Here is an 11,131-nt window from a genome sequence, read left to right on the forward strand (position 1 = left end):
AGGTGGTTGTCACCGTTATTTCCCAACGCATGCGCCGTCGCTCCCCGGGATACTCCAAGCTAATTAGCTCAGATCAACCCCCCCACCCCCACCCCGCCCCAGCCACCAACACACACCGCCGCGAGCCAATAAAGCGTGAACCCGTCCGTCCGGCTCGCACTTTAAGACTTCCCGAGCGGCCGCGGGGGACGCCAGTCGATCCGGGAGACGCTTACCTGCCGCTGTCCCCGCCGCCCGGTGCACCTGGCCGCGAGGGCCTCCGTTCGAGGGAGGGCGGCGACGGCCCCGCGGAGTTGGAAACCGGCGCGCGCCGTCCCGGGCACGGTCTCCCCGAGGAACGCCGGGGCACTTGGGCCACTCCTTCCCTGAATTGCCCCCTCCCCTCCCTCGCCTCCGGCTCGGCCCGGGAAAGGTGGGACGGCTCCCGGCTCTGGTTACGGAAGCGGACGGTGCCGGGCGAGCAGGGTTCGAAAATGCCCCGCGCGTTTCTGGTGAAGAAGCCGTGCGTCTCCACGTGCAAGAGGAACTGGAGCGAGCTCCCCGACGAGGAGCGCGGCGAGATCTACGTGCCAGGTGAGGCGCCGCTCCGCGGCCCCGAGCCCTCCGCTGCCCTGGAGCCCGGGGCGCCCGAGGGGCTGGGAGCCGGGAGGCCCGTCCGGGCGGCGGGCGTGCGGGGCGCAGCGACGCGGCGCCCGGGGGCCGGCGCAGCCGGGGCGCCCGATTTAATGTTTAAGCGGCCGCGGCCCCGTTAGCCCGCGGCGCAGGGGGAGGGGAGGGGAGGGGAGGGCAGGGCGGCGGCGGAGGCGCCGGGTGGGGGCGGGGGCCGCCGGGAGGGGGCGAGAGCCGTTCCCAGGCCCCGCCACTGGCCCGGGGGCGGGCGGGTCCGAGGCGCGCGGCCCCGCGCGGTGCCGCCCTCCCCTCCACCGGCCCGAGCCGAGGCGCAAGGGAGGCAACGGGGTGTGTCACCGTTCAGGCGACCCTCCACTCTCACGTCGTAAATCCGCAAAGCCGGGACTTTTATGAGGCGGGAGGAGGGCACTGGAGCGATGCCACTTCGTGGGGGGGGGGGCAGGGAGCGAGTTGGAGTTTCTGCCGAAATTTGTGCGAAATGTAAGACAAGACGCAGTTTAAGCCGCCTCTCGTCCTCTGCGGGCCGGAAGGTCGCGGTGAGGGTCGGGCAGCCGAGGGGGGCTCCCGGCTAGCTGCCCCGCAGAGTTCGCGGAGACCGTGGGGCAGGCGCCCGGCCGCACCCCGCTTGTCCTGAAGACCAAGGTGGGATCCGGTCCCACCGCTATTAGAAACGCGCCTCCTTCAGCCTCGCGGAGGACACACTTGATGGCAAGTGTGAGTGGCAAGGAGCCCATCCCACGGCCGAGGGACCAGGCCCCGGGGCGGGGGCGGGGTGGGGGGAGCTGGTGCGCCCAGCTTGTTTTTGGAAGACGCCTTGACAGCGTCGGAGTCAACTTTGAATGAGTAAGCCGAGTTGTTTCTCGAATGGCATCTTCCTCTGGAAGCCTTGAGAACATTTTCGTGCCTTCTGTCCTCCTCCACCCCCCTTGGTCAGGACAAAGCCAGCTTCCTTCCGAGCTCCCCCTCCCCACACCCTGCCCGGAGCCTCCAAGGGGGTGGGGGGAGAGGTTGTAATTAACCAACCGACTTTGACCCTTGATCTGCAGGCTCCCTGGCACCGCCCCAGGCCTTGTAGGAAAGTGGTGAAATGAGGGCGGTGAGGGGCCCTGGAAGGGCTCTTGCCTCAGTTTCTCTCCTGAAGAAATTGGTGGAGACAGTGGGTGTAGTGATGAGATTTCTGTGGCCTGATCTGCCAGGATCCAATGGCCTGTGGCGCTGGGGATGTTTCCCAGCTTAACCTTATCTTAAAGCTGCTTCTACGGCCTCCTTAAAACAAGGGGAAACTGAGACAAAAGGCAAGCTCACCTGAGGTGGATTAGGGTGTGGGCCCGGATGCTGTTTATAGCTTTCTGCCTGCCCAAGTTCCCTGGCGGGGTGGCTGTTCCACCCCCAAAGGGCCGGGAGAGGATCGGAGCCCCCTTCTTCGCTCCTGCCTCCTCCCTCACCTGTGTTTGCATTGCTGCTTAGCTGCTCCTTCGGATCTGATAAACTGAACTTGGACTGTGTGAAAGGTGAGCTGAGCCTTGCAGGAGACTCGGTGTGCTGTTATTTTTAGTTTTATTTCACATCCCAATCAGTAACAGATCATGTGTTGACTTTTACAAAGGACAAAGAAATTCCGTTCGTTCAAATCATTGACTTCCTTGCATCCTGGTGATTTTCCCCACCTTTCCCCACCACGGTCCTGGTGGCCATAGTGGGAGTGGTGGGGGAGGCTTCTCCCCAGGGGCTGTCCCAGCGGGTGATGAGGAAGGCTTCTGGGTGGTCTGTGCCCCCCCCACCCCGCTGCTGCTGTCCAGGTGAGGGGAGATGTGCAGGCCTCTCACACAGGATGGAGGGGATTGGCCCAGATGTTGGGTAGGGGGTCGAAACCTGGAGGGCACAGGTGACAATCTGCTCTCATTGTCTTGGGGAGGGAGAGTCCTGTGGGGTGAGGCCCAGGGTAGAAGGCAAAGCACTTAATTTAGCCTCTAAAGGCCACGTGGCCCATTGGAGAGTTTTCCCACAGGTTTTGGAAATGAGAAAGGGAATGTTCTCGGGCCACGCTTGGGTGCCTCAGCTGGCTGGAGAGTGGGGAGTGTGTTTTGTGGTGGCCTGTCCCCTGGCTGAGCCATTCCATCACTAGCCGACCATGACCCCAGGAGCCGGCTGGGCACGTTTCCTTCACCCCACCTCACAGACTCAGCACGTTGTGACCAGCTAAGCATTGACCCCATTCCCACTGTGAGAGGCACTGGGGGAGGGGGGGCTGAAGCTGGGGAATAGTGAAATACTTGAGGTCTGACCTTCCTGCCAGGGCCCTCTGAGACCCTTAAAGCATCAGAGAGCGCCTGGAAGGAGGCACTTTTACCGACTGAAGGCCCAAGGCTCCAGTCTGACCAGCACTCCAGCCTCTCTCCCTGAGACACAATTCTAGAAGTTCCCACCCCCAGGGCAGAACCTTTCCCTGGCCTCACTCTCCTTCCAAAGCTGAGGAAAAAGCCCAGAAGTGGGCACATGGGGCTAAAAGGTCATAGTGGAAGGGAGATTAACAGCTACCAATTTGGGTCCAAGAGCTTGGCCTTGAGCCCTTCACTTCCCCCGCCCCCAGCGTTTCTCCTTTGTAGTGTCAGTATTAATGTGCTGGGACTAATGCTGGTTTCTTGAGGAGAAGCCCAAGCACCTGTACCCAGGGCCCAAATTCCATGTCTTGCACTGAAGGGGATGCTGGGGAAACCCCGCACGACCAGCCCCTGCTGAGGAACAACGAAAAGCCAGGAAGGTACTTGAGGGTAGAGAGATGAGCCCGGAAACAGCCTAGAAGCTGTAATGAGGTGCTCCCAGATGTGGGTGTCCCAGGGCCTCTTCCAGGCGCCCCCTTCTCCGCATTGGGGCCTCTCTTGTCTATCTTGCCAGTTCGCCAGCACATGCCTGTCCCAGGGAGCCGCTTTTTGTCCGGCCGTGGTGGACAGGCCTCTCGGTCATCTTTGGGCCCCAGAGTATATGTGTGTGGGTGGGGGGAAATTAGGCCTCCAATGAGGATCATTCTTGTCATTCCTGGGAAGTGCTGGCAGCGAAGGACACGTCTGCCACACTCTCCAGGGAGCGAGGCAGGGAGCATAGAAAGCCAGACATGGATGGAGACAGAAAAGCAACTTGGGCCCGGGCAGTGGCCTAGATGGGGCTCCTGCCTGTCCCATGGGGCGCCGTCTCCCAAAGCTGCCAAACTGCTCCAGGCTGGGGTGACCCGAGGCAGACTCCTGCCAGACCATTTGTCCCAGAAAGAAAGCAGGTGAGGGCAAGGCCTCCGGGCGCAGGGAGGACTAGAGCGGAGGGTGGCCACTGCCGATGGTTACTTCTGACAAGGGTGGTGTCCCACAGGGGCGCGCGGCCCTGTGGTGGCCAGAAGGGCGGCAAGGACGCGCAGGGAAGCACAGTTCCCGGTCGGTCGGGGCCATCCGCCCTGGTGTGAGGGCTCAGGTGCTCCGTGTTAGCGTCGCTGTGGCCGCGGCACGACAGGCAGTTGGGAAAGGGGGAAAAGATACTGCCTGAGAGAAAAACTTGGCATTCAGAGTGGGCACAATGGGCTGAGCAACCGGCCCGTTGTGTTTCCAGGGCCGCCCGCCTCTGCCACCTGGCTGGCACTCGCTGCCTTTCGGGCATCGAGAGCTGACCTGCTGGGGCCGGGGGAGATGGGCACGGGGGACTCCTGTCTTCCCTGATAACACCAACCTGGGCCGTGCTGATACACTGTCCCTGCCCGTTCAGAGCTGACTTAACCACACCCCGGGTCAGCACGAGCAGCGGCCCCCGTGTGGTCAGAGGCTGGGTCCTCACATCTGCTTTACCTGCTCTCCCTGGGGAGCCGGCACCGGGCCCCGTGCCCGGCCCCGACCTGAGGCCTTGCTGGGTAGGGGTAGGACCTGGCCCTCTGTCCAGTATTTGGCCAGCAGCTCTCAGTCTGAGGGAGGCGGGGCTTGCCGGGGGAAGGAGGAGAAGGGCCTCGGGTGGCAAGCTGCTCCCGGCCCGGCCCTCGGCATCATCCAGTGGAGGCGAGCTGGGCCAACACGAGGGGAACCCGCGAACCCCTGAAGGAGTAGGGAGAGGGCCAGGCTGGTGCGGCCTCGCCATTCTCCACAGCTGTGGGCGGGTGATGAGTAGCCACAGCCGCCGCCTTGCCGGAAACGTCTAATTAGGGGACAGAGAGCAGCACAAGCAGGGCCCGACCAGTTCTGCTTCCTGTCTCCGGCCACCCAGTGACACCCAGTGACAGGAGCGGCATGCCCTGAGCACGCCCTGTGCGTGCGGCCGCCCGGCAGGGCCATGCTCCCGGGGGTGGCGGGAAGACAGGTTTGGCGGGGTGGATGGGATGAGGCAAACGTCCCCACCCTGGCAGCCGAGTGGCGGTGCGTCCGGCCTCCCCTGCCCCTGGCTCAGGGTAGAGGCAGCTCCGAGGCCAGACCGGGCAGGCTCGCTCCCTGTCCCCAGTTCCCCAGCACCAGCATCGCCAGGCTTCTGTGGAACGGAAGAGGCGGGGGCAGGAAGCGGGTGTTCTCCCAAACCGGCCTGGACCCTTGGAACCCTAGCCGTGAACACCTCACCGCCACCCCCTCAGTGGAGCAAGGGAGCCAAAGTGACAACTCACTTTGAGCACGAACAAACTGGTTAGCCCTCACCTGCCGTCACTCCGCCCTCGGCCGCTCCTTGTGCAGGCGGTGTGGCCGGGCTCCAGCTTTCAGGAGCCTCGCTCAGGCTATGCGATACCGAGAGACAGAAGAGGGTAGAGGTTTCTGTTTGTCTCTACCTGGATTGAGAAATGGAAATTGTCATTCAGCTTTGAGTTCTTGGCCAAGATCTCCGGTGGCTGGTAAACCGGCATCAGAAGGGGAGGGGTAGACACACCCCTGCCCTCCCCCAGCCCCCCTCCTGTGCACACAGACAGCCAGCCAGCGCTGTGGGCAGGCCGGAGGGACCCCAAGAGCTCGGGCCTGATGTCCAGCCTCCCGGCGTCCAGAGAGAGGCGCCACGCCAGCTCAGAGGCCAGGCCAGGGCCAGGCACTGGTGAATCAACTCCCGGAATGAGGTGGCTCATCAAAGTCCCCTGGACAGGCAGACGCCAGTGCCAGCAGAACGGGTTCTGGGCGGCAGGCGGGCACATTCTGCCCTTGTCAGACCTTTGTTGTGTTTTGAGGGGGCGAGAGCCAGGGCCTCTCCCGAAACTTGGGTGCTTTCATATTCACCCTTTCTCCATCAGTACGTTCCTCTGCCTTCCACCTCCAGCCTTGCCTGCGGTGTCCCGGGAGAAGACGGGAGGGCAGTGGCCCTCCTGCCCTGGGACCACCCCTCCCTCCCTGGGTCCTGGTCCTCTCTGTCTCACCAGCTCTGGGGCAGGGGGTGCTGAGGGCCTTGTTCGTATCTGAGACCTTGACTCAGCCTCCTGAGTCCTTCTCCCTGAAGACCTTCGTCCTTTCCTTCCTTTACCCTTCTTGACCTTTCCTTTTGAAGCTTGGAAAATGTTCCCAGCTTTTGGGCTTTAAGCAGAGCTGACCCTTGAACAACAATGTGGTTTGAACTGCACGGGCCCACCTCTATGTGGATTTTTTTCTGATAAATACAGTACAGTGAATGCATTTTCCCTTTCTTTAATTTTTTTTTTAACATTTATTCATTTTTAAGAGTGAGAGAGACAGAGCATGAATGGGGGAGGGGCAGAGACAGAGAAGGAGACACAGAGTTCGAAGCAGACTCCAGGCTCCGAGCTGTCAGCACAGCGCACGACGCGGGGCTCGAACTCATGGACCGCGAGATCATGACCTGAGCTGAAGTCGGACTCAACCGACTGAGCCACCCAGGCGCCCCTGCATTTTCCCTTTCTTACCGTTTTCTTACTAACACGTTTTCCTCTGGCTTATTGTTATAATACATGTAACCTACAGAATGTGTGTTAGTCAACTGTATCTCTTATCGCTAAGGATTCCGGGCTATGAGTAGTTAAGTTTTGGGGGAGTCAAAAGTTCTATTCGGACTTTTGACCGTATGGGGAGGGGTGGTGGTCAGGGCCCCTATCCCCTGCACTGTTAAAGGGTCAACTGTATAATAGAGTTTAGCCTTTTGGGAGGAAAGATACCGATAAGTGAAAACATGAGCTCGTTTGCCCCAGCTCTGTCGGCTCTGAGACCCGTACCCTGTGTGTCACTGAGGCAGCCGTTCGTCTTCTCTACTCCGCACTGGGGCCAAGCCTCTCTGGCCCCGTTTAGTGTGAGGTGTCTGCCGTGGGGAGCGGCCGCGTCAAAGGACTGCCAGGTATCGGCGCCTCGGAGGGCGGAGGTTGGGAGCCCAGCCCTCGCTGTGCCACGAGCAAGCAAGCGGTCCCTGCTGTAGGGGAGGGTTGCGCAACCGCCGGGCAGGCCGCCCAGGAGACTGTTACACCGCATCCACCTGCTGCTCCCTGACCTCCTCCCTGCCCCACCTCACCTGGCCTGTTTGCCTGCCGAGCTTGGCCAGTGGGAGTGGGGAGCCTAGAACCCTGATGGCTGGCAACAGCGACACCCGCCAGCCTGGAGGACCACTCAACACCCCCCCCCCACCCCCCGCCGCCCCAGGCCAGCAGCCCAAAGAAGCAGCCCAGAGTGGCCCAGGCCACCAGGGACCCTTCAGGGGCAGGGGTGGACCCCTGGGCCCAGGGCCTCCAGTGGTGCCCCTTGTCCACGCAGGAGCGTGGATGAGGCCCGGAATCCAGAGGGACTGGCCCAGGTGGGGCAGGCAGACAACTCTGGAGGGATAATTGGCAGGGCAGGTCGGGCCCTCCCAGTTCCGCTAAGACACAAATTACTCAGCGGGCAGGCCTGTGGGCTGTGGTGCTTGGCCGGCGTCACCTGTAATTACCTTAATGGGGCGGGAGGGAGGCGCAGCATGTATGGGCCGGGGGCAGCCCTGCTCTGCCGTTTGCCTGCAAGGGGCAGCCCGCTGCCAGGCAACCTTCCTGAAATCCCACAGGGTCCTGTTCTCCCCAGCAAGCCCCTCACCTGGCATTTCTTCTCTCTGCAGTCAGTCTGGGCTTCTGCCCACCACAGCCCTACCGGGAGCCAGAGCCGTCAGTGGCTGAACCCCCGTCTTGCCCCCTGGTTTTGGACATGAGCCTTCGGGACTCCAGCTATAGTGTGGCCCCTGGGCCCTGCGTGGTAGCCCAGCTGCCCTCTGATGACATGAGTCGTTTGGCAGACCCCCAGAACAGAGACCACGGCTTCCTGCGCACCAAAATGAAGGTACCGACCCTCACACTGTCTCCAAGGACCAGGAGCGTGTCTATAGTCCTGTGTCCGGCCCACAAGACGTGGCACAAATGAGACCTAGGCAGTAGCTGGCCTTGCATCTGGGTCCAGGGTCCCGTAGAGAAGTGAACCCAGCAAGGCACAGATGGGGACGGAAAAGAAGAGAAGCAGGTCCGATGGGACAGTGTCATACATTGAGAAGGAGCAGCGGGGTGCAAGAGACATCCCACCCTCTGGAGGCCATTCCAGGGGTTGTTTCCTTTTGTTTCTGGCCTCAAGGGGAGCCACCTCTTTGCGAGTCCCAGAAAAAGCGAGTCCCATGGAGACGTGAGCCCGGCTCAGCGCCTTCTCCTGGGTTCCCATCCGTGCCGCATCGGAGTGAGCTCTGGAGTCCACCTGGTGGTTAACTGTCTCTTGAGGCCTGTGCCCGGCGGCCTCCACCTTCCCCGGGTGTGCCACTTCCGGCCCCCTCCGCATGAGGCCCGGTGTCTGGGGCGAGAGCTGGGGAGCTGTGCTCAGCAGCGGGGGCAGTGAGGAGCGTGGGCCCCTGCTTTCGAGGAGCGCGCAGACAGCAGGGCTGTCCCTGGCTAGGCCCGCGTTCCTGAAAGTTCTAGGATCCAGAAGCACCCGCCAGCGGTGATGTAGTGGCAGGGTTCTGGTAGCCCTTTTCTCTGTGCCAAAGGGCCGAAGAAAGCTGGCAGTGCAATGCTGTTCCTTCCTCTCTTCCCTGTGGGGGCCAAGTGTGTGTAACTAGAGGGAGACCAGCCACACGTGTCCTGGGTGCTTGGCCAGAGAGCCGGCGCGGTGCCCCTGAGCCCTCGCGGGCCTCCCTCCCGTCCCTTGGATCCTGGTGGGTAGGGAGGCGGTGCAGAGAGAGCAGAGGGCCCAGGATGGCAGATGTGCCGGAGGAGCGAGTCCTGACCCAAAAGGTCTCGACTAGCTAGCAACAGGCGGCATCGCCCCAGTGCCAGAAGCGGTGGAGGAGGAGGTGCGGGGTGACGGGGTGACCCGGTGCCCGGGGAGCTCAGGAGGGGGTGCCGGTAACCGAGGCGGAGGGTGGAGACCACGTCTCCCCGTGCTGGCCAAGGTGCTGGACAGGTGCCCGGGGAGCAGAGGGTGGCCGGGGTTTTCTTCCCAATGATCCAGGGCAGCGGGGGGAGGCTGGGAGGGAAAGATAAAGCAAGACCGGCCCTACATGACAGTTAAGGCACTCATCTCCACACCGGAGATGTGAGGTTTTCCGTAATCACAAAAAAAAAGAAAAAGGAAAGGGTTTATAAGCAAGAGAGTCGTGAGGAGGCAGAGGGACGCGAGTCATGCTGTGGTGGGCCCGGCTCGGGTCAAAGCCGGGGGCCTCCAGGCTGGGCCGAGGGGGGCTGCCGTAGGGCCCGCGCGGCGGACATCCCCTCGGAGAGTGAGGTCAGAGGGCAGAGGTGGAGAGCCGCAGATCGGAGCTCACCTTTCTACCAGGTGATGGCGAACCAGCTGTTTCTACAGGTAGTCAGTTGCCCGTCCCTGGAGAAGGTAAAGGGGCCGCGCGGCAACCGCGAAAGGGGATTTGGGAACCGGACAGGAGGCCCGACTGTTGACCCAAAGGTGCCCTCCAGCCCCACCACGGCGGGCCTGGGGGCCCAGAGGTGTGGAGCGCGGCTTCCCCCGGGAGGCGGGGGTGGCTTTGTGTCCTCCTGCTGTGTGGACTAGAGCCACGGCTCCTGGTCATCTGTCACCGACACCGTCCTCGCCTGCAGGTGACCCTCGGGGACAGTGCCGGCGGTGACCTCTTCACCTGCCACATCTGCCAGAAGGCCTTCACCTACCAGCGCATGCTGAATCGCCACATGAAGTGTCACAATGACGTCAAGAGGCACCTCTGCACCTACTGTGGGAAGGGCTTCAATGACACATTCGACCTGAAGAGACACGTCCGCACCCACACCGGTAAGAGGAGCCCCTTGGCCGGGAGCGAGCACACCCAGACTCTGCCCGGCCAGGGCCACGCGGGGGACCTCGGCGACGGGGCGGCCTCGGAGGGGCGCCTCGGAGCTCAGGCCCCAGGTCCTCCTCAGCTCATCGGTGAGGCCACTCGGGGAGCCGGAGGCGGACGGCCTCCTCTGTTCCTCTTCTCCGGTGTCAGGTGGCCCGGCCTTCCTGAGTCAGGGAAGCTGCCGGCGGGCTCCTTGTCGGGACCCTGACACCGGCCCCCCCGTCCCTGCAGGCGTGAGGCCCTACAAATGCAGCCTGTGCGACAAGGCCTTCACGCAGCGCTGCTCCCTGGAGTCTCATCTCAAGAAGATCCACGGCGTGCAGCAGAAGTACGCGTACAAGGAGCGGCGGGCCAAGCTGTACGTGTGTGAGGAGTGTGGCTGCACGTCCGAGAGCCAGGAGGGCCACGTCCTGCACCTGAAGGAGCACCACCCCGACAGCCCGCTGCTGCGCAAGACCTCCAAGAAGGTGGCCGTGGCCCTGCAGAGCACCGTCACCTCCCTGCTACAGAGCAACCACCACCTGTGAGCGGTGCCGCCCGGCCTGGGCCCCCCTCCCCGCTGCCTGGCCCGGTCCTCCCGCCGCCACCCCTTGCCGGACACGGCGATGGGGACCACCGGAGCCCCCCAGCACACGTGCTCACTCAGGCGCCACATCGAGTGAGCTCTGCTCGCGGCTGCATCTCTGTCTTCCGGGCAGAGGCCGGGCCGAGCCTGGGCAGACACGTGTGAGTACGGGGCGGCCGTGAGGCCAAGGCTGCCTTCAGGTTGAAGGAGAGCACACCTAGAGATGGGACTTCCCTCCCAGAGGAGGCGCGGAGGATCCCCTTTCTGCCCTCTGGAGGGCAGGGGCGGGGCCCGCCGGGCGAGGACCACAGAGTAAAGAGCTCCCTGCACACCGAGGCGGTGGGGGAACTGGCAGCTGCCTGAGGAGGGGGGATCTAACGCTCAGGGCCGCGGTGGGGGGCTCTGCCCTCCCCACACGGAGCCGCAAACCCGCGTGTGCACACAGGAGGCCTTTCCACATATCACCTCATTTTTAGGAAATCGACTACAAGGTGCCAAGGAAGTTTTATTTCCTTTTTTTAAAGATGACAAATGTACAGATATTAATATATTTTTGGTGCCGATGGCGGCTGTTTTTAAGAGAGGATGGAGCTGGCTTTTCTCCCTCCCCGTGCGGTTCTATTTATCCTGGACATTTCACACCTCCTCTGTGCCTTGGTTCTCCTGAGACGTTTAACCTGAGACTTTCCTCCGGCCCTGCCT

General features: G+C 62.5%; 1 protein-coding gene across 1 annotated transcript; it reads left to right on the forward strand.

Moving 5' to 3' along the window:
* Nucleotides 1-473: 473 nt before the first annotated feature.
* On the forward strand, nt 474-10,391 carry OVOL1 (ovo like transcriptional repressor 1). The gene is made up of 4 exons (XM_047070055.1): nt 474-573; nt 7,657-7,874; nt 9,629-9,818; nt 10,096-10,391. Exons 1-4 carry the CDS (start codon nt 474-476, stop codon nt 10,389-10,391), a joined length of 804 nt encoding a protein of 267 aa, XP_046926011.1.
* The last annotated feature ends 740 nt before the right edge of the window (nt 10,392-11,131 follow it).

This window comes from Lynx rufus, unplaced genomic scaffold (assembly GCF_022079265.1).
Source record: "Lynx rufus isolate CCGP_SWC_20201006 ecotype Redwood Valley unplaced genomic scaffold, mLynRuf1.p SCAF_9, whole genome shotgun sequence".
Classification (NCBI taxonomy): domain Eukaryota; kingdom Metazoa; phylum Chordata; class Mammalia; order Carnivora; family Felidae; genus Lynx; species Lynx rufus.

What these genes read in the sequence shown, in the direction of transcription:
- OVOL1 (XM_047070055.1), top strand. Translation starts at nt 474, where the DNA reads ATGCCCCGCGCGTTTCTGGTGAAGAAGCCGTGCGTCTCCACGTGCAAG. An exon ending in TCCTGCGCACCAAAATGAAG is followed by an intron (nt 7,875 to 9,628) that starts GTACCGACCCTC and finishes CCTCGCCTGCAG; the next exon opens with GTGACCCTCGGGGACAGTGC. An exon ending in ACACGTCCGCACCCACACCG is followed by an intron (nt 9,819 to 10,095) that starts GTAAGAGGAGCC and finishes CCGTCCCTGCAG; the next exon opens with GCGTGAGGCCCTACAAATGC.